The sequence below is a fragment of the Magallana gigas genome, chromosome 6 (genome assembly GCF_963853765.1).
Source record: "Magallana gigas chromosome 6, xbMagGiga1.1, whole genome shotgun sequence".
NCBI classification, from domain to species: domain Eukaryota; kingdom Metazoa; phylum Mollusca; class Bivalvia; order Ostreida; family Ostreidae; genus Magallana; species Magallana gigas.
In genome coordinates, this window is record NC_088858.1 from 48,421,685 (window position 1) to 48,446,295 (window position 24,611).

Genomic DNA, 24,611 nt, shown 5'->3' on the forward strand with positions numbered 1-24,611 from the left:
ATAAAAAGTAACGGTAAGAAACCCCTCAAAGAAAATGAAATAACAATTTTATATTAATTTAAATTGAAATCTAAAAACAGCATTTTATTTATGTAAACACTGACTGCCACATCTCCGTACAAACATCTGGAATGCGATGGTCTTATATTTCACAAATTAATTTATCTATTCATTTTTTGTACAAATCATAAATAATTATCTGATGTTCATTTATAGAAATGTACTAAATCCTTGTCTCCTCATGACAGTACACAAAATTTTTCTTCACATCATTCAGACCTGAAAATTTTAATGCAAAATTATAAATATTTCTGAAGATAATATATTTTGTAGAGCGTGAGGTAAGGATAGTCGCCGCACGCTAGCGACGTAATTTTCATTTTTTTTTCAAAAAGTAACTAATTAATCCTTTTGTAATCGATTGAGTAGTATATTGGATCATTTAATGTGCGATCAGTTTGTCGAGGTCTCTTCTAGAAGTCACGAACGTAGCTTTATAATATAGCCATTGACGTAAGAACCCAGTTTTAACTTTCCTTTAATGCGTATGTCTTCTATCTATCTAATTTATCTATTAACGTAATATATGCTTTTATTAGGTATTGGAGCACGTTAAGGGTACCCTGTTCACTGGCTCTCAATTTAAGGTTGATATATCAATTCCACTACATTTTCTAGTGATATCAATCCATCGAAGCGAAAAATGCATTGTATCACTATTCGCATGTCAGCTTTTTTACCCCTTGACCTAGAGACAAAAGGCATTGCGTAGATATCCGAAATGGACTGTAACGTTTAGAAAAAATTATAATATATCTGTTTTATAATATCGGTTGTTAGAGTTTTTTCTTCAAATTTTGAGGCATGTAATTTATTCATAAATTCAAACTTAAAAAAGACGTAATGTCACGTATATATCATGCTATAAACATCAATATCTTGTTAAGTGTTAAACGAAATTTCATCAAAATTTGAATTTGAATTTGAATTTTGATAAAAAAAAATTATTCTTATACAATACAGCACCAGTGAGAAGCACGGTGCTTAGTATAACATTACTTTTGAATCAACCCTGGTAGATTTTTAACTGTTTTTTTTATCTTTATTCCTATCTATTTAGTGCAAAATGACGAGGCTGGAACTTTAATAGCAGTATATTTTTAAAATTGTCCTCCGTACTTTTTGTACATGCATGGAAAATTAGCTTCAAATTGGATCAATATGACGTTAAATAAAAAATGGATTTTGCTTGTATATGTAGCACTGTGCCGGATAAATATGCAAGTGCCAAAAAATGGCATTTTTGCACCAAAAACTCTTATTAACTTGGTTATAAACTCTTTTAACAATGTTCTATCATATGACATGTTTGAATTTTTCGATACATGCAGCTGAAACAGGAAAAAAATACCACCTTGGGACTCGAATAATTATCCGGAAAAGTATATTATATATAATCTCTCCATTAAAGCCATAACAAATTAATACTAATCATCTGAGACAACTATTGCAGTTTATACTTTAAAAGTTTGTACACACATTACAGATCTTTGATCATCCTCATTTGTTTACGTATTTCGACTTAATATGAAGGATTGTAAGCGTGTAAAAATTCTCACCAAAGCTTGTGCGAGACTTAAAACGTGTCTTAAATCCTCAAGGTACCATAAATTAAGAATTAAATGTCAGCCATAGCATTTTGGAAACTAAACTCTATTAGAAAGCATTTAGGTACGCTGCAAAAAAAAATTTCTTGATGAATATGTAGGTTAAGCTCGATCTTTTTCGCGCGCTCTGGTTGTAAGAGCTCGCTTCGCTCGCTATAATTGATGTTCAGTTTTACTTACAGTAAAAGAAGGGATATATTTTAGAAAAAATCCTTTCGTAATATAACTAGAAACTGACATAAAATTTTACTTAAAATAAATCAAAACCGATATTGGTATTGATGTTGCAAAATCCTATTTAAGAAAGATTTTTCATTGATCCATCAAATAAAATATTAATGTGTGTCGAAGAGCCTTAAACCTGAATACTAAGATGGTTCGATGGTTGTTTTTAGACTATTTAAATCTTTTAAGGAGAATGGCTCTCATAGATAAAAGGAAATAATAAATTTCAGTGCTAAAATTTTGAATTTTTTCTTGATTAAATGTAAGTATATGGACAAAAATATCTTATTAAAGTTTAATGTAGACCCTATGGTTAATTTGTTAGACACTCAGCCTCCTTAAGAACTATGTGTGATGTAAAACTATACTTCCGTTTCTATGCAATTACCGCAGATGCATTGTATTTACTTTTACATAAAATTGCAATCGAAACTTTCTATACGCAAAAAAATAAAATATATAAGGTGAAATACACCTTAACTAATTATTAACCTAATTTAGAAGTTGGATAACTTGGATATCCAGTCTTGTTTACTACAGGGGTCATTTTCCTACAGGAATCATTTCCCCTTACGTTTAACATGAGGAAAAATGACCCTTAGGTCTTTTTCCTTCGAAATAATTCAATTATTCAACAGATGGGGGTGTCATTAATCTACGTCGAGAAATGACCCCTGGTCATTACTCTGTAGGGGTCATTATTTTTCTTTACACGACAGTTTAGCTCAGTTTGTTTGGTTATCTTAAAACTCCAGGGATAGAATCACTTTTGATCTTATTTTTATTTATGAATTGAACGTACACAAATAATATTTACCGGATTAAATCTATTCAGCACAATAAATTTTAACTTCTATGGTCGATTAATGCGTGATATAGAGTCCATGATTTCTGTTGTCTCTTTCTATGTTTTCTCAAAATTTAGTACAATGTTACATATTGTGTTACATGGATCAGAAAAGTCTAATTCAAAGAAATATGTATCCAATTATTGAATTGAAATTTATAACAATGTTACATATTGAGTCAAATGCATCAGAAAAGTCAAATTCAAAGAAAGGTGGATTTTTGGTAAGACTGATAGCGAATGAAGCGACATTTATATTTACTTAAAAAAATAAATGTTCAATTTATAAAAAAAAATGAGATGAAAGTATAAAAGTATTAATTATCTTTGTATAAATTTACATATCGTCAGAGGGTTAAACATATGTGCAGAAAGTTTGTAGTTCATTACGTCAACCACATCATTAATAGCAATTCTGAATAAAATATGACTCATGAAAATAAAACTTACAAAATAATAGGCTTAAAAGCTTTGGTCACAGCCGGTCTCTAAGTGCTTGTGATTATGTTATTAACATTTAATTTAAAAATAGATCAAATCGGCGTCATCTGTTTTACATTAAAAAAAACACCAGTTTTTCTACAATACACGCAATAATTGTTAAAAATGTGATTTACAACTGCTCCTATTTACAGTATAGGAGTATGAAATCGAATGTCCGTAGTAATGGTATAATGTGATAATTTATCAATGTCCGTAGTAATGGTATAATGTGATGCGGATTAATATTAAACAAAAGGTACAATTTAAATAAAACACCGCTTCGTTTACAAAGATATGGAGATTTAAGCTTCAACAAATATAATTCATCAACGTCTCCGGAAAAACTCATGAATAAATTGCAACTGATTATATTTGTGCCTTAGAAAGTTTCCGAAGATTACTTGTGCAGCGATGTTATTGGGTTGCAGTGATTGTCTTTTTCTTACTTTTAATACCGCTTAATAATTTTATTTCGAATGAAAATATGAAAATTCGACGACTTAAGCCCAAATAAGTAAACAATTTGTATGATGATTTTAAATATTTTTATGGTCCCTGTTCTTTGTTCTTGTTTGGTGAAGGGGGGGGGGGGTGCCGCAACTTTGTTGAACATTTGAGATGTTCTTTGAGATTGTACCTTTAGGTTAACCTATTTCTGTTACATATACCATCATTGGTTACGTTTGATGATCAAAGGTATACCAGATTACATGATTGTTTTGAGATTAAAATTTGTATTACATTGTCTCGTATCGATTAAACGACCTCAACTAAAATCAAATATGCTATTTAGATTTAAAGACTCTATATATAGACATATTAAAGACTGTTCGTGTTCTTCAATATTAAATGCATTATTTTTTTCTGGAATAAGAATTTTTACTTTGGAGAAATGAACTTCCGAATGAATTTCTTGTGCATGCAAGAAAAGCTCGAGCTTGATGATAATAGCTTAATAGCTGTATATGTTTGCATATCACAATAAATACTGTACAATGTGTAAACATGTTTGCCGAATGCATCATTTTAATACTCGCAAAAACATAATGAGACTGGTTTAAAAATAACTTCTGTAATTTTCCCCTCAGATTTGGATGAAACCATTTCATCGATTACTTAGTAAGCTGTGCCATTTGGATACGAAAAGCCTTCGGCAAAGTAATGTAATTTACATCACTATTTCCATCGGAATGGGATTTAGATAGGTAAGATTTTTATAAATTAGAAATATTGATATTAGAAGGCGTTGTTTTTTTTCTTTTAACAGGAGAATATATAATGATGTTCTATGAGATCTCGCTTTAGACATCAACAACCTGGCAAACGAAATGGTCAACCTTAAAGTTCTTCTTTCTTTGAATGCTGTCATTGGAGTTTTTAAGCTGGTAAGTTATTACGAGTTGATTTGAGTATTTAGATATATTAACGGTTTTCTTTTTATAAGACATCAATAATTAATTGCACTATGCAACTTTATCATTTTTAATATAGGAGGTCATCCATTAGACCACGTTTTCAAATCTTGTTTTGAAAGAGACATCATGATGTAAATTCAACTGAAGGTTTTGTGTGTTTAGCCTGTGTTCAACAGTTCATCTCTTTTTTATAAATAGTTAAGAGTCGCCATATTTGGATGTATACACGAAATAAATATAATATGTACCCATTTATTGGTACTGCACTTGGTACTTAGCCATTTATATGGTATCCATTATAAAGGAGAGTATTGTTTCCTTTTACGTTTTACTTTAAGGTAGTTTTACCTAAACCATTGCCGTGTAACAAGAAAATATAAAGTAAATAATGTGGTAAAATAGCAGACATTAACGAATATTTGAAACTGTTTTTAATTTGTATATCAAGGCATTTTGAATGAATCAGTGAAAATCATACGATTTTCCTTACTGGTTATCAATGTAAAAAAAAGTTGGTTGATATTTTTGAAAATGCAAGAATAACTTTTTAGAAACACTCTCCCTTCAGGCTTGATAAACTATCGTCGACAAAAACGACTTAAATGTTTGTTGTTATATTAATTTTTTATAGCTCGAAAAGGGATACTACTTATGTTTTATTTTCTGCGTTACTCTTTTATAACATCATTATTTCATTTATCTGGAATTCGCTCACTTAAATTAATATTTGATGATCTATCTTTCGCAATGCGTTTTGGTAAATGCATTTCAATGGAATTTAATATAAAACTGATCTGGATGATCAATTTTTATGATAATTGTTGATTATTTTTTATATATATTCATATTGAATATGGCAATGAGGTTACGTTGCCTTTGTAGCACTTACTACGATTAGTATTGATCAAATCATTTGATCACGTACCAACCCGTATTTATATCCCGATATACATCCAAAAATGATACCTTATTTCTTAAATTTACATTTGTTGCAAATTATGACAATAACAATGCTCCATACTTTCTCAACTGTGATGACCTAGAAAGCCGCTACGATTAAGATGGCGTAACAAAAAATAGTACAACAATGTTGCAAGCATTTGATTATCATGATAAATAAATATGACACCACTTTTGACAAGACAACACTTTTTATTATTAGAAAGGGAAACAGAAAGGAAAATTCACTTGTACAATTGTACAATTGAAAAAAAAACGATTTAAGCTTGGCGTAATAGTACCACTTCTGTTGAAGTCGCAGAGCGGTTAGAAATTTGAAAACAAAGCGATGGAAAGTTGAGTTAGGGTCTACTTAGGCATTTTCAGAGAAAACTCTATTGCAGAATCAGATTCAAGAGCATAATGATATCCTCCGACATTATAGAGGAAAGCAATTTTAATTTTAAGTTCTTTTTACGAAACGAAACGGACAGAAAAGCACAAGGAGTTAAATTTGACCGTGATCCGTGAATGGACTAAACACGAAAGATCTGTGATATTGCGTTTGCAATTTTGATCGAGGCTTTTAATAAATCAGAAATGAATTTTAACTGAATTAACTCCTTTGGCAAATTGCGATTGTAATTTTCAAGAACGCCTCGTTATGATGTCGATTCATAAACATTCTGTTTACAGACCTAACACGTGTTGTCCATTCATTTATCCCCCGCAATTAATGTTATATTTTTTAAGAAAATGAATGAATAAAATTTCGTATAACAAAATACAGAAACGTTTTTCTTTATACCTAAATTATGTTTTCATTACGATATCTAATAGGCGTGTTTCAGCACAAGTCGGTTAGTTTGAACACACAGAAACAGTAGTGACCTAAATTATTTATGCGCTACTTTGACCTCTTGACCCATAATGATGTTATGCAGGAATAACAGCGGATTGCTCAAACAGTGTTATATAAGGGAAACATTTGCAAGTGTAAATATATAAAATAACTACAAGTATGTTACCTGTTCTTGAATAAAATAATCATCAACATTCAAATCTCACAATTTATTTTTAGTGTTGTTTGCTTTGTAGATTGCAGGCTCTTCTGTTATTTGGTACCATTTTCAGACTAGCCAACCGAAAGGTCAAGATTATAAGGTCTTTCATTATTTCGACTTTGAAGATGGAATGGTAGTCAGCTCTTATGAAGCAAGATATGATGGGTAAAACCTACATTTGTTTCATTATAAAGTATACAAATACTGCTTTTTACTCAAAATTGCCGAAGATTTGTGAACCAATAATACGTGATTGTTCATGCAATGTGAAATAAGGCAACACATGAATAATTTCTTGTTTGTCGGACCCCGTGCACTCATATTTAAATAAAAGTATATGAATATTTTTTTTAATTAATTTCCCGCATCCAGACAATTTTGCGCTGTTTTCTGGGGGTTTTTTTTTTGCTCTTTTTCTTGTATTTTGAATAGTTTTGATTCATAGATTAGAAACAAGTAGACATTTTTCCTACAAAAAATAATAATTTTATTATTTAATCGCTCGCCCACTCGTACTTTTTTTTACGAACAAGAAATCATGTCGGTGTGACCTAATAATAAGAAACTTGGGTTTTCAGAATGCGATTTCAAAATAGGAATTTTCAAGTGAATGAAAATTTTGTTAATTTTTAAGTGTTCTTTTTATAAATAGTTTTGTGTACAAAAACTCATTAAAACTGAATATTCTCTTTAAACATATGGTCAATACGTTACTCTTTCTATCAATTTATATCTGTGTATAAGTCTTTCAAGAAGCATTGAAAAAACCCCAAATATATTCAATACCTATGAAAACTAGAGGAAATGCGGGCTAAGCAGTATCAATTTTAACTCAAATATTTATCTCAATTGAGCAGTATTTACACATTTTGTGTATTTATCACTTTATTGATTGTAAGAAACTTAATACCGTATAGTAGATGTGATGGCCAAATAATATTTATTCAATATAACATCATTCAAGTTGAAGAAGAGACAATAACCTTGACCTGACTTTACTGCGAGATTTTTAATACTAGTCTGTTTGCCTATGAAAAATTATGCATTATGTAGCAAGAAGAATTAGAAGACCCCTACCTGAAAAAAACCCCGCATTTATATGGTGTCCTTTTAACCCCTTTAATTTTCTTTGGTTCTGCATTTTAATTGGCGTTTGGTCTATATTTCTCACAATATAAAAGAAGAGATAGATTTGAGAATTACAATTTTGATTTTATTTATGAAAGCCCGTTGAATTGGTTTATGAAAGTTGATCACCTATTAACAGCACTGAGTGTTACACCATTACCAACTTTACCTTAAGAGTGGTTGATGGGGAACCAGATTTGACTTTGGACAAGTCGCTCGGTGATTGTAAGTTTTCTGATGCTTTATATTTCATTTTTATGAAATTGTATTATGAATTATTATAAGATTCTAACCACATTAGGAAAAGTAAAAAAAAATATAATGTAACCTATTTCCTAGCAGGATGTTTGTACATATAGCTTTCTGGATAAAAACCTAGATATGGAAAAAAAATGAAAAGTATATATATATGCATGCAAAATCAAAGTAACTTGTGTAATGTAAGATAAACACACATAGTATTCAACTTTAATCGTTGATTACGCACGGGACAATGCCTTAGCATGAAACAAGGCACGTTTAGTTTGTCTTAGATGACATGTAGCTCCATTACATCTATGTGTACGCGTCAAAAGTGAAAAAAGCCAGGATGTCTGCTATCGGATATTTACATAATATAATCAGTTTTTTAAAATCGAAGACATCAGTTACTTTTAATTTTTAGTTTTTAAATGCTTTTGAGTGAAACATACTGTGTATGTGACAGTAGCACTTTATTTGATATTTATTTAATATGAAAAGGACAATGTTTCAAATATGTAACGTTTCATTATTAGACTAATCTCTCCGGGTATAATTGACATCTCTAGATTTTTCATATGCATAATTCTCGGGCTTATGTTAAAGGACAAGGAAAAAGAATTGAGCAACTACATGTAAATCACTTCCATGATGAGCTAAGCTTTGATGAATCGATGAAAGAAATTATTTTCTATTAAAATTTACTCCACAAATTATGAATATTCTAATGTTTGTATGGTTGGAAAATGTGATATCTTATCTGTCATTAGCTAGACGCTAATTATTTAACTTTCATGTTGCATCTATAGGTAAATTGTATCGTGTTGTCAGACTGCACAATGAAACCGCCATTGAACCGTACAGGATCGTCAAAGTTATTGTTTCAAACAACTTTAATAGAAAAACTGAAGAATGTGTTTCCACCTCTGGGTCATATCACGTAGTTTTGACCAAGACGCGGACTCCTTCAAAACAAGAAAAACGGAAAATATCGCATGATTTGAAAACACTGGGCATTAGTGGACTTTACCTGACAAATCTTTCAGGTAATACTACAATAAGTCTGGTTATTACTTTTACCTTTATTGTGTATTTAAGTAGGCAAAGTGTGTGGTGCTTGTCATTTTTAACCGATTCACATGTATCGGTTAATGAAAACAACTTATAACAATTTCATTTATGTCATTTTTATCCAAGTTTAACATATACTTACATGCATATAACAATCGAAAATTATGAATACACTGATTTTTTTCTTTTTCAGTTTGTCCTGACCCAGTTTGAATCTTATATGTTACCAAAATAAAATATATTGATTAAGTTGTGAGCTAAATTTGTTCTGAATTGCAAAATTTCAAAATTATTAACTCAATAACTTTATTCAATTGTATTAAGGTATACATTTACTCAGAATGAAAAAAAAATCCACTGATGATAATGAAAAACCATCTATTGTGTGTTAAAGACCAATCATGGTAGTGCTATTTTTCACTTTCAAAAAAGTAGGTCAGTGACCTACTTTTTGAGATGATGGCCATTGAATATTTTTTGAAAATTTAAGAAAAGTCACTAAAAATTTTACACTATGACTGAAATTTTCTTAACTGAGAAAATAATACAAATTGCTAAACTCTTTTAAAAATTAAATACAGTTAATGAATGGCAATGACACTAAACAGACACAAAGCATTAAGTTTTCATTCACAATTTATATGAATATTCCAGTCCGAATTTCCTCTATTATTTTTCAAATTCCTACCCTTTTTTGATTCAATTTTACAAAAAACTGAATGACGATAATACTTAAACATTTATAGCATTAAACTAGGAAAATTGACCTTACTCTGCAGGCATAAAAGTGATATGAGGTTAATGATCAAAATTTTGAGATATGGTGTCTTTTATCGTTTTTTTTTTTTTTAGCATTTTTCAATATTTTTGAAGTGGGTGCCATTCGAATATCTAAACGAAAAAGTGAGAAAAAAACAACATAAAATATGCAAATTATGTTAACTAACAAATAGAATCTTAACTTGAATACTACAGTACTACCAAAAATATTTCAGTGAAAAACAAAATCTGAAAATTTTAGTCCGAATTTCCTCTGTTATGCTTAAAGTCCAACTTTGTTTGAGCCTAATTCCATAATATAGTAAAAATATCGAATAGTTTGTCAATAATAATTCATTTCATAAATATTTTGTGTTTAGAACAAATTTTGCTCATGACATTGAACTTTATAACAATCGGAATTTGAGAACTCAAACCCTGAGTAAACAACGTCCTTAAAATTTTTTGTTGATGTCTGTTTTTTTATTGCCTATCCGAAAATAACAACTCTGATAGTGACTTTAAAATATGAGCGTTGTTATAAGTAACAGAGAAAGAGTAGCATAGAGAAAATTTGCCTAAACACAAAACACTTTAAAATTTTAACATGTTTCTACTTTCACCGATAATTTTATTCCTATTTGTCAGCAAAATTGTTTTGGAGGTTTAAAATATGGACGACATATTCAAAGAAGAATACTGACTCCTGTAAAATAATGACCAGGATCAGTTCTGAACGATGAAACATGAGCCAGGTTTTAATTCGATGTAAAATATTTTGGCTAATACAAGAAGTGTCATTTCAATAAAATCTAACACATTTGACATGAACACCAATTTTTTGGGATGTTTTCCCCTTTTGAGTTTGCCTAATGGAGATTTATAACATAAATGATAATTTTCACCAGCTAAATAGGTTTTTTCTATTAAATTTAATACCAACTTTACTAAACATGTATAAATGCTACTAAATAGCTTGAGGGGTTTTCATCTTAAATAGTTACTTAAAGATTTCAGATGCTGGGGTGAGCTTAGCAGGGTATTGTTAAGCATATATCTCTTGATAGCTACTTTAAACTTACTATATGATCAACAATAACTTAATTTGTCTATATGGTCCATGTTATGTATAAATGCACTTGACTAGCTTCGATTCTGAATTTGCGTTATAGGAATGAGAATCTGGAGGAGGTGGAGTGTTTTTTAGAGCAGGTCATTTTTATCGAACAGATGCCCTGTGACTGCAACATCTACACCTGCAGTCACTTTTTGATACAGATCGACGATGCATCTTTAGATATAAAACATATCAAGGTTAAATGCTGAATCAAGGTAATACGTTTTGGATGAAAATATGTTTAACTGTGTAGAAGAGATCACATATCTACGTGTTAAAGTTTACAGGTTACTGTATTTTACATTTATTTACAGTATATTAACATCTATCGAGTATGATTTCCTCTATTTCTTACGAAAACTTATAGGTATACCTCTTTTGAATCAAATAAAACTGAAATCTACACGCCATGTTTAATAATTGGTCGAAATCTACAGCAAATGAAACTGAGCGGAAACTGATATGACTGAAATCTATACACCCCGTTTATAAATTAGTCCAAACCTTCAGCGACTGCAGAAAATCACGTTTAATTAAGATGATGTTGGATTAAAATTCCCAATGGATACGACTTGGCTGAGGTTTTTTAGCTTACAATAAAAGGCTTTCTTTGATAAATCATGCAGATTATGAAGAGACCAATTATTGCATAAAAAAATTATGTTACATCAATTCACAAGACAAGAATTCACAATACTTTTGCACTATTTAAATCCAAAAAAAACCTCCAAGAGCAGTTAAAATTCAGTCAGAACACCTACTGCATATAGAAAATATTTTATCTAAATATTTATGTGTTTTGTCTAATAGTTGTTTAATCTAGGCCGGGTTTCCTTTGTTTGGAAACAGGGTTTTACTGTCCAATTATATAAAGGTTGGAAAAAACCAAAAACATCTCCGGATTGCTATCGACATGTTTTTCATTACTATCGACTTTACTTTATGTATTTGAAAAAAATCATTCACACTAGGATTATGCACACAATTTATCGAAATTTTATTTCCCAATCCCAAGCAACAAGGCTTCCGTACCTGAAATTTTCAACCTTGAAGAAACAATGCTTTATTAAATAGAAAAATAAAAAATAGAAAAAATGGTGTATATATATATATATATATATATATATATATATATATATATATATATATATATATATATATATATATATATATATATATAGATATATCTCATACGTGTGGTGTATATTACCCGTGTGATAAACCTTTGCTATATCACACGGGTAATGCTATATCAAATACTTCCGGTCGGAACTACTTTTGACACAGCCCCTCGCTTCAACGCTTCAGTGACCTATTTTCGAAGATTTGCTAGTACTTTCAACATTACTATATCAACTACAATAAGTTATATAAAATGGATTTTGTCAAAGACTTCAATTACTTACAAATATGAAGGAAAACACATAACTGCGTAGCATAGGCATCGGAACCCGGGCTATTGGGGGGGGGGGGGGCTTAGCCCTCCCCCCCCCCCCCACCCAACTCTTTTTTACAAAGTTATACATAACTGTAACCAAAAGACCTTTTTTCCTTGTTTGTCAAGATTTTTGATAAGTTTAGCCCCATTCAAACTTTCAATTTGCTTTGTGTAGTTTATAAAACTGCAACTTACGTTAACTATCAACAAGTTCATCCTGACGACGCGATGGAAACAGAGCGTACTGGTTGTGCAAATTGTGTTTATATACAAGACCTTACCGAAATAATGTTTCATAAGACTTTGATTCCACCACCAGTAAGCATCCTTATTCAATAATTTCAATCCCTAATCATTAGGCTGGTGTTTGTGTTATAAAACATCAACAACTGTTCCTTGTTGAGTCAATTCAAACTAAAGTGCATTCGCAACTTTGTGTATGTCAACAAACTTGATAATATCAGGTCTCCTGATCAGTATTTCCATTTAATCAAATGAATAAGCCCTAAGAAAAATTATTTAGAGCTAAAAAATCATTTCAAGGTTTATTTCAGTGATACTTTACATTAAAACAGTTAGATTTATCTCAGAAATGACGTACTAAATTGTATTGCGCAAGGTCACAATAACCGGATAACACAACGTTGCATCATCGTTTTTAATCTTTGAAAAAAAATAAATTCGGGTCATATAAGGGACTGTCTCAAAGGCTTCATAATATAAATCAAATTGTATGAGATAAATAGAACATCTATAATTGTGTGATTTTATATTTGCTTTATCCAACTCGTTGAAATGGTTATATTCGCTCGGCAAGCCTCGCGAATATATACACTATTTCAACTCGTTGGATAAAGCAAATATAAAATCACACAATATAGATATCCTCTATATATATATATATATTACCCGTCATATGCTTTTTCAATCATGCGGATTTCACCTTCTGATCCAACTTTGGTGTAATGTTAGAGTACATGATTTTGGTCTAATGGTTGACCAGTCATGTCATGGTGCCAAATGATGAAAGTGCCAGAAATCTGCAAACAACAATCTGTGAATAAGAGATTTGATATAGATGAAGGTTAGTAAAATGATGGTGAAGAAGCATTGTTTGGATTCGTGAGAGGCTTATAATAATTTTCGTTTGTCACCCACCCCAAAATACCAAAAAATATATTCTAATGAAAGTAAAGTCATACCTTTTGTGACTTTGAGAAATGAAGGGTAAAAAATGTTTGATAAATCAGTATATATTGTTTACTTTAAAAATAAGATGCGCTTGATTTAAAAAAAAACAAAAAACGAAAATGAAAATTTTTATCCAAAAAGAAATCCTAGAAGGACACCAATAGCTAAGTTAAAAGGTTCTGTCTTTGCTGAACAGTAAGGCGCAGGTTTCCTTATTTCGGAAGGTATGAACTTATCAATGGTCAAGTGATTGTACAAACAGTGGCATATATTTTTAACAAAATGTTCTTACATTGAAAAGTTTTTTGGTATCGTTTTCATATGAATTGAAAAGAAAGTTTTGAGCAAAAGTTATCTAAATTCTGAGAAGTATGATTTCTAAAACAACTTAAAAACCCACAGATATATAAGTTCTATCGTACTTGTTTAATTGCTCCGAGGACAGCAATCAAAGGTAGAACAACTTTTAAGACGACCATTTCGGATAGTTAACTGTAATGATTTGAGATTTTATCCTATCTACATTTATATTTAAAGGCAACACATGTAACATCTTTAAATATTGATTTGTCAGAGAACGAATTAAACCAATAAAAATTTATTTCTGTTTTAGCTTTACTCATCAAAAGGCCCGAATATCCTTTCCTTATCTAATTGGTTTAGTCATTTTTGTTATCGTCATCTATTGCGCTGTCCTTCACAGTTTTGTTTACTCTGGAACCACTGAAACAAGTCAAACCAGCCTCATTTTAATTTTATTTTTAAGAATTCAATTTTCAGACTGATAGGAACATTGTTTAAAACTTTCACATAATTATGCTCTCTTAAACAATGTTGTATTACATTTGCCACATCATTGTTAAGACGGTTTATAAAATGTATTATTTGAATATATAAATTTTGATGCCTTATGCAAAACCAAAAAAAAAAAAAATTATAAAACAAAAACGTGTAAATAAAGACGTTTTTAATAAATGTTTTATCATTTTTACCTCCTGAAAAATTAAATCATAATATTTGAATTGTTTTGATATGTTTTAACAAATTTAAGTAGTAAATTTTTAGTCTAATATTTTCTCTTTGCTGTACTTTTAATGTTATAAAAAGTGGAATAAAACATACATTAAATATATATATACTCATAATATAATACAAATTCTGTAAAAATATGGTGTGTGTCGTGAAATTTCAATATTTCAATTCTTTGAAATATTATAAGATCGTTTAATATTTTAAAAAAGGCGATCACCGCGACTTAACTGTATACTAACATGAAATCTCTGGACACTTTGTATGGCACGAACATAATCAATTGCAATTTAATCATGAGTTTAAAAAATTGTTCGTGTTTAAGATTGAAATTCCACATCTTTGTAAAAGAAACAACGTATTATTCAAACTGTACTTATTGTTTGATGTAAATCTACATCATATTATACCATGAATACCGACATTCGATTTTTACAACAAACTTCTTATTCGTAAATAAAAACAGTAGTAAACCACAGTTTTTAACCATTACTGTTAGTAATGTAGCATCACTGATTGTTTTCAAATGTATAGCTACACAACTTTGATCTATTTTAAAACTACAAATGTTATGTTGATTTTAGTGTTGTATATGAAATGTTAAAAGACAAACACAAGCAATAAGAGTCCAGCTGAGACCAGAGCCTTATAATCTATCATACTTTAAATAGTCCTTAGTTTGGTTTCTTTTTTGGTTGACGTACAAATTTAGAAACTTTCAGCACATATGTTAAACATTCTGGCATTAAGTAATTCTATAAAAAGAAAACGCAAGCAATAAGAGTCTAGCTGATACCAGAGCGTTTTAGGCTATCATTCTATTAAACCCTCTTGTGATGAGTCTATTTATACAAAAAAGGCTTCTGTTTTCCTTTCATATCACTTTTATATTGAATTGAACATTTCTAGGAAAAATGAATGTGGCTCCATTTGTTATTAGTCTCATAAAAAATCAATCATTTCTGTTTGACTTTTCTGGTCAATTTAACGCAAAATGTATAACATTGTATTAAATTTTGATTTAGAAATACGTAGAAAGAGACAACAGAAATCTTGGACCATATCATTCATTATACGACCATAGAAGTTCCTTTTTACTTAATAGTGCTAAATAAATTCAATCTGGTAAATATTCTTTGTTTCTATTGTTGTTAACCATTCAGAAATCAGAAAATGTATTCAATTTGCGTAGCATAATAAAGGTATGTAGTTTTGTTAAGCTGATCATTTTAGAAGTGATTTTTTCTCTTAGTAGTTGTGTGTAATAGTTTATGACATAGCTATACATATCCTGTTAAGAATTAATAACAAGGTGAAACAGACATGTTTTGAAATAGAGTGAAACATAAAGTGAGGAAGACCACTGTTAAATGTAACTTTGACCACTGATAGCTCCATGATCCAGTATATTTATCCTAGACAACCAAAAAATGTACACGCAACTAATGTTTACTGAGGTTATTCATCATCACTAGCAGACGGCTGTTTAAACCTCCCTGCAGATTGGTTTACCATTTACCCATTTGGAGGTATAAGTGGAATATATGGAGATGTAATTAGATTGTGTATGGAACCTAATAACCTGTGGTTATTTGTGAGCTAGATAAACTGTGTAAATGACACGTGGTGATAACAGTGTTCAAATTCAAAAGACCAAAGGAACAACACAAAACAGGAGCAGAGCAAACACGGACCTCTAAGAAAATAGAGGTAGGATCAGGTGTCATGGGGGAGTGAGCATCCTCTGCTGCAAGTCACACCAGCCGTGTGGTCTTTGTCATAATCGGAAAAAACGGAAAAGTCCGTAGAAAATCATTCATCAATCATGATCTAGAAATTAATATGAAATCGTCACTCAGAATACGACCCAAAACGGAAAAGTCCGTAGAAAATCTATTCATTAATCATGATCTAGAAATTAATATGAAACAGAGTGAACATAATACGACCCAGTGGAAGATTGTATTTGCTGAGAAGGTCGTTGTATCGACCATTGATCTTACGAAAAGATGATTTCAATCGAGACTGTTGATAGTCTTGTTTTATCAACCTTTTTTGTCAGTAGCTTGCCTTGCCTTAAAAACTGCTCATACGAAGACCACGCCGTTGCGTATCGAATTAACTGAGAAACAAAAACTTCATATTCAAGCAATGAAGGTATATTGCTATATAAGTATGACAAGTTGACTCTAGAAAAATTGAAGTCATCATGTTTATTATAAATTTCGTTGTTAGACTACCATCAATGTCCAACTCCAGTAAAATATCAAAACATGAAACAGATGAGTCATGCAGGTGCTGTTTGAAATCATTCAAATCAACAAGACCGAGTGCTAATGAACAGTTGAAATGAACTATTACTAACTCTGAACTGGCAAATTCAACAACATACTTGAACAAAACCATTTTAAACAATGTACTGAGATTGAAATGCTTTATCTTGCAAACGCAAAACTGTTTGGTTTTGTAAGGAAGCAATTTAACCTCTTTTGGTACCCAAGAATGAAACAATCTGCAATAATAATGACACCTTATTGATCTTCCACCTGTTTGTTTGACCTATATACTACTTGTGCATCATGGTTTTATTAATCATTTTCAGAATGAAATCACAAAATCCTGATTGTTGGGGAGCGGGAAGACTATTCCTAAAAAGAATAAAAAATCGTCAGTCTTCAAAATAAGATTATTTGTCTATAAATGTGTGTGATGTGATTGAATAATGTCAGCCAACTGATTTAGTGCAACTATGCTGTCAATAAGTGATACGTTGCAATAGGTTTGAAAAAAATAACATTGATGTTAATGTTTGCCAAGCTCTCATGTAGTATTTATTTGGCTATAAGGACAAGAAATCAACATCACCCAAATTACCATGTAAAAAAGGCTTTGTATTTTGGTACATATCACGATGCAACTGTTCACGTTTCCAACAAATCATCAGAACCTCTAAAACAAGCTAAGTTAACATGCTGGACTTATTCAGTGTTGAAGATGAAACATGTAAAATATCATTTAGTTTTATTGTGTCAAAATTGAAAAAAAATCACAGTATGAAGGTCCACGATTTTTTGTTCAGCATAATTCTGTTACTAAAACTGTAAAAACAAATTTGCTAGGAGGGAACGATCTATTCAAGAGGCTGTTAATAAATTTTTGAAACGTTTGTTGCTTTTATCATGCTGAACGAAAATCGTTTCCATATAGAATGTTTTCGTTTCATTTTCTTTTAAAGCGAAGTCAAACGTTTTATAAAAACTGCATTTTAGCTTCATAATTTGTACGGCCTTGCTAACATCTCACATTTTGACATTTTTGAAGTCATGGATTTTAATTTTCATAGAGACTTCGGTGTTCATTCTAATCATGCAATCGTTTTGTCTGTTATTTGTCGAGGAAGAAAGAAAGAAAACAGTATTTTCAAAGAATCAACAAATTTTTCCTCTTAGATCAATACGGCCTTTTCATAACTTCAATTCATCATTTCAATTATATTTTCTTAAGAAATTCATCAAAATTGCAGACATATAATTTAATGGTGGAGTATCATGAAATATTGTGCAACTATCTTGTAATTAATTAACATTGAATCGTTATTTGCTGACTTGATCAACTATTTCATGGTATAGTGAGCCACTTAAGGTTTAAGAAAACACCCGAAAATATTATGGTGGATGTGATGCTTAATTTTTTGACAACCTAACATCATTGACTTTTGACCTTCGCGTAAACTTTAATTCTTAGATACTCAATAAAATTCAGGTATATGTAATAAGTGAAAAGCAATTGAAATGATTACAGATTGGTCTATTTCAATGGTTAGTTGACTTTTAATAGACTGATTATTCGAATAAGAAAGGTGATCAGTATATTTCCTTCTGTTCATGTGCAGGCTAATGTGAATCAAAGTTAGATTCACCTGCATGAGGCGCGTACATGAAGCACCGAAAGGGGGCAGGTACGGGGTGGGGTTGCTCCCTCCCGTTTAGGAGGTTCTAGCCCCCCTTCCCCCGAAAACAACGAAAATTTAACACAAAATCACGCGATTTTATGATATCAAGATTGAAAATTAGTCTGTTAGAAATTATATACAAGGACAGTGTACATGTAAATAAATTCTTGTTGTTGTGCCACAAAAAAGGAAAAGGAAAAATCGTCTCCTAGGAAAATTTAGATTTTTCATTATGCGAATTTGAAGACATCCTTATTGTTATTTGCCCAGTGATTATGAAAAAATAACGTTATTATATTTTAGATTATCATGATTAAGAAATCAAATTCGTCGTACCATTTGACAAAATCAACAAATGATAACAGCATACATTTGAACATTTTAGTAGCTACAAGACAGAAACTTTCCTCCATAAAAATCAGTCCAAATTGTTGTGAATGCTTCCCTCCTGATAATTATTCCAAATTCAAATACATGTAATAATTTATTTGAAGATATATATGGCTCAATATTGATTGTTGATGATTCGGATAACCAAAATTTAAAAGAAGATCTTTCTGTTTGTTTCATTACTTTATATTAAGATAGGAGTTTTCTAAGAAAAACGCAACTTTAATCAATCGTTAGTACCCAAAAATTGATAATATGTACACTGGCTCATGCAAAACACTTTGTATTATTGCATGATCTAACTACCTTTGAATTTCTCTTATGTTTCTTGCCCTGTTCCTTAGTTACTGATTTTTAAAAAATATTCTGTTACAGACTTCAAGGTAAGTATTAAAATTTCACCTTGAATGGCGACCAATGTATCAGAATCAATTTTTCGGTTATAAAAAGATGGTAAGATTAAGTAAAAAGCTGTTTGCTATGACAACTTTTTTGGACATTTGACGTCAAATGAAATAAAATGAATAGGCAAGACTTATTTTCAAATAAATTTTATCATGACTTTACTGTTTATTTTTTCTAATTATCAGATATATTTATAAATACATACCCTAGATAAAATGTTGTGTAGGCTGCAGCCTTTTAGCCTATATGGAATATATATGGGCAGTGGAAAGGGCAAAAAATACATTTTTACAAAATCAATGGTAATTTATATTTAACAATAAAAAATAATATCATCAATGACCCTAAATGCAAAAACAACTGTCTTCTTTGCAATATGAATATACATAAAATCAACCAAGTGTGTCTTTATACATATCAACAATGAAAATGTAAAACCAACATACATAAATGCAAAACGAACAGACATCAACATAAAACAAGCGGACGCACAAAAATAAACGCCAGGTGGCGTGTTAGGGAAGCAACACGCGCGGTGTCCAATCAAGTCTTACACAGACCATCTCGTACACAGGTCATCTCCTATACAAAAATCAACTCGTATACAAAACAGAGAAGGAAGTTTCAATCTTACACAACTTTTCTTGTAGATTGAATCATGTTTTACACAAATGGCTTAAACATGTTCTAGTATATGCAGTTGAACATTCCGATGATCTAATGAATTTGCTTTAAAATTCCTCAATAAAACAGATATATCTATACTACTGAATAAAATTATTAGTGTTAATTAAGTAAATAATTAATTATCAGCAAAATCCAAAATTTGAACCGGAATGAATTTGAACCTTGTAATCGCCAAGGCTTTCGCTTCACATAGAAACATTTTATGAAAATAGAGCGGATTTACATGAAGTGTACGAGTTTTACAGATGATGCTGCCTATCACTGGATTTTAGAAGAATAAAAGATTTTTTAAAGAACTTTACACAGGAAACTAGGAATATAGCTAAGAGAGCGGAAAACTGGTTTCTTTAAGTGCACACATTTATAAGCTTTTGAATCGCGTGTAAGGGGTTAGAGTTTAATAGCTAACTTTGAACTAAATGTGTGTGTTTTTTTAATATCTAAAACAAATCATGAAGTATACATTTAAAACATGAAATCAACCTCTGCACACTGCATTATTTTTCTAAAATATTATTTACAGCGGAACGAAAATCATAACAGTTTTCCCTATGACAATTGAAAGTGTTTCGTTTTCTAAACACGACAATTACACGATTTCCATAATTAAGTAGTTCTACACGAAATACTATAACTTTATTTCTTTGATTCCACAATATTTCAATTACGAAAAAGTTAATCATAAAAAGGAATATCTGAATTGATTTTACGATGTTTAACAATAATTAACTAATTTAAAACGGATATTTTTGTGATTAATTCCTATACATGTATCTTTGAAATCTTAACTGAAAATCACATTTTTTTTCTATTAAAATATCAATTATTTAATCCAACTGTAAATTACAGTAAAAGAAAGTAATTAATTTATCTTAAAGTATACTTTCTGTTTTGCATACAAACTTCCCATAATACATAAAACATTTGTAAGCCGTGCATACGAGTATATTTTTGTATATGACTTGACTTCTTGGTTTTGTATACGAGTTGACTTTTTGTATTCGACATGAACCATGTACAAGATGGTCTGTGTGCGACTTGACTGGACACCGCGCATATTGATACTCCAAAACGCCACCTGGCGTTTGTTTTTGTGCGTCCGCTTGTATCATGTTTATCTCTGTTCGTTTTGCATTTATGTATGTTGGTTTTACTTTTTGTTTGTTTAATTTGCATAAAGACACCTTTGGTTGATTTTATGTATATTTATGTTGCAAAGAAGACAGTTGTTTTTGCATTTATGATCATTGATGATAACAATTTGCATTGTTGAATTTAAATAACCATTCATTTTGTAAAAATGTAGTTTTTGCCCTTTCCGCTGCTCATAAATATACGCCACTTGTGTTCTTTTAATCTTACTCAAATTTAAAGTAATAACCTTTTTTTGCATGCCACACGTGGAAATGCTTCAACAGAGCTACACTGTATGTTTCTTTAAGGAATGCCACGTCACCTTATTCTTGCGATAATCTTGTTTTATGCCGTGACATTTAGTTAAGATAGTCGTGGCCATTTTGAGACGATATTGATCTTCTTGTTAAGAAGAGTTCTTTGTGAGCATTTAATAATGCATTAAAATGTTTAAGCTAGATTACATCTATTATAATTTTTATATACTTATGTAACTAAAAATATCTTATTTAAAATATCACTTCTGGTACCGATTTATCGGCCATTTTGCACATTTTTACGACATATTTTGTGCAGAGCTGATCTCAGAAACCATCAGAAACATGACTAAGAAATTTTCAGGATAGGTAGTCTATAGTTTGAAGTTGTGCACTATTATGTTGTTTTACGCCAATGGCGCCATTTCTTGGAGCTCGCCTAAGCACGAAAATTGGGTAAACATTTTTAATTAAAATTTTCATCCGTTTTGATCTGTATCTTTTTATCAGTTGATATTTTGTTAAAACGTATATAACATAAGTGGTAGATAATCAGAAGTTCTTTCCAACAAAATCAAGAAAAAGGGGCTGGCCCCTTTATTTAGGGACCAAGACACTCGTAAACTCTATTACAAATAACTTAAAAATGATAAGGATTTTAAACTGCATTGTAGAAGCAAAGTTGTTAATTGTAACAATATAAATCAGGAAAAATCATTTTCACTCCCATTTATTACGTAATTAGAGTTTTAGGGGCGAAAGAACTTAAACTTTGACGCAATTTATCTAGAGAAGGAGACATATTTTGCTAACCTTAAATATTGTAGGAGAGAAAATGTTTGCATTGATGATTCTAATCGATTCCATTAATCAAAAGACCAATGTTTGTCTCCATTGTGGATCTAGAGGGCTGGCCCCTTAAATATTCAATCATTTGTATCTCAAAAATGAACAACAATTTTTGATAGGTTGAAAAACAAAAAAATATTTGTATTCTTAAGACCGTTCTAACAAAATAAAGAAAAAGGGGCTGACCCCTTTATTTAGGGGCCAAGACACTCGTAAACTCTATTACAAATAACTTAAAAACGATAAAGATTTTGTTATGCATTATAGAAGCAAAGTTGTTGATTGTTACAATATCTAGCAGGTATAATCATTGCCACGCCCATTTATTACTTAATTAGGGAGTTTTTGTTGCCAAAGTACTTAAACTTTGACGCATTATATCTAGAGAAGGAGACATGTTTTGTTAGGCAATGTAGAAGAAAAAAAGTTTGCATTGATGATTCTAATCGATTCCATTAATCAAAACACAAATGTCTGTCCCCATAAAGGATCTAAAGAGCTGGCCCTTAAAATATTCAATCATTTGTATCTCAAAAATGATCAACAATTTTAGATGGGTGTAAGAACAAAAAATATCAGTATTTGTACGACTTTTCGAATGAACTAAAAAAAAAGGGCTGGCCCCTTAAATTAGGGGCCAATACTCCCGTAAACTCTATTACAGATAACTTAAAAACGATCAAGATATTGTAATGCATTATAGAAGCAAAGTTGTTGATCGTTACAATATCTATCAGAAAAAAATCATTGCCACTCCCATTTATTACGTAATTAGGGAAAAAAAAGGGCTAGCCCCTTAAATTAGGGTCCAAGACACTCGTAAATTCTATTACACAAACTGCAAAGATTCTGTAATGCATTATAGGAACAAAGTTACGATCGTAACAATATCAGTTTGTAAACTAAACTGATTGCACCACCCATTGATGACGTAATAAGGTATTTTAGGGGACTAAAATCTTTAATCTTTAATGTGCTTTATGTGAAAAAGCAAAACTCTTTGTTAAGCACTTTAAAGGATATTGATAATCGTATACATTATCTAAAAGGGAGTCGTTGAGGGGTGGGGGAGGAATTCTGTAATTTCATTGATATTTAATGGTATCGTTTAAAAATTGAATGGAAGACCTACTCGTTACTCGTAACGAGATCGTATCTAGTTATTATTATTATTATTATTTTTTTTTTTTTTACAAATTTTGTGCACGCGATTTCTCGCAAACTATTCAACCAATTTCAACAATTTTTCCACAGATGATGGCACGTGACTTGAATTTTATATGATTTTGAAATTTTTGACGTCGTCACTTCTGGTACCGATTTACGGCCAATTTTGTAATTTTTACGACCTATTTTGTGCAGAGATGATCGCAGAAATTATCACAGAAATGACTTTGAAACTTTCAGGATATGTCGAGTATAGCTTGAAGTTAGGCCCTATAAAGTTTTATGCTAGTGTCTGTATTCCATGGAGCTCAAAATTTGGGTACGAATTTTCATTCAAAAGGACTATATATGACATGGGCCTAAAATGACCCCCTAAAATGAACACTATCATTTTACTTTAATTCTATGTTTTCTTTGTACAGATATATATTTGATGTTTTTACATTATGTTCATTTTGATTCAAGTGCCCACAATTTAGAAATATGATATCATAAAGACAACCTTTTCCCGCAATTTTTTGCAGTTTTAGCATAAAACAGCTTGTTTTCAAGCAGTTTTTCTTTCAGAAAACATTGAGCGCAAGCTTGAACAAACAAAATATTCTAATCAGAGATGTAACTAGCCAAGACTAATAACCGACCAAAAAGTTTCCTTGTTCAAGCATGCGCTCTATGTTTCCCATTCGTTAAAAGATAAAAAAAAAGTCAATTTTTGATTGATTTTGATTTAATTATAGAAATAGCGTCACCTGTTACGTCATATACTGCAGGTGAGTACAAATAAATCAAATAAAGGGGTGAACGGTATATTTCATATCAACTTTTCTAAAAAATAACATTACATTTTATTGTTCCCGAAACACTTTAAAAAATGCCAAAATATACTGGCCAAATTCACCTCATATCATATTAAGTTCTTTTCATACGTTTTGATCTGTATCTTTTTATCAGTTAATATTTTGTTAAAAATATATAACAAAAGTGGTAGATAATCAAAAGTTCTTTACAACGAAATTAAGAAAAAGGGGCTAAGGCACTCGTAAACTATTTTACAAATTACTTAAAAATGATAAAGATTTTGTAATGCATTATAGAAGCAAGGTTGTTGATCGTAACAATGTTTATCAGGAAAAATGACTGCCACGCCCATTTATGAC

General features: G+C 30.7%; 1 protein-coding gene across 2 annotated transcripts; it reads left to right on the plus strand.

The window, feature by feature from the left end:
• Window positions 1-4,323: 4,323 nt before the first annotated feature.
• LOC105321570 (uncharacterized) lies at window positions 4,324-9,328 on the plus strand. 2 transcript variants are annotated; one of them, XM_020064405.3, is made up of 6 exons: window positions 4,324-4,380; window positions 4,490-4,607; window positions 6,675-6,805; window positions 7,908-7,993; window positions 8,818-9,054; window positions 9,273-9,328. In XM_020064405.3, the coding sequence occupies exons 2-6, from the start codon at window positions 4,551-4,553 to the stop codon at window positions 9,290-9,292; spliced, it is 531 nt and encodes a 176-aa protein (XP_019919964.2). In that variant the 5' UTR covers window positions 4,324-4,380; window positions 4,490-4,550; the 3' UTR covers window positions 9,293-9,328. The 2 variants fall into 2 exon arrangements, with proteins under 2 accessions (XP_019919964.2, XP_034323379.2); XM_034467488.2 differs by having other exon boundaries at window positions 4,356-4,427; window positions 4,528-4,607.
• Window positions 9,329-24,611: the final 15,283 nt, after the last annotated feature.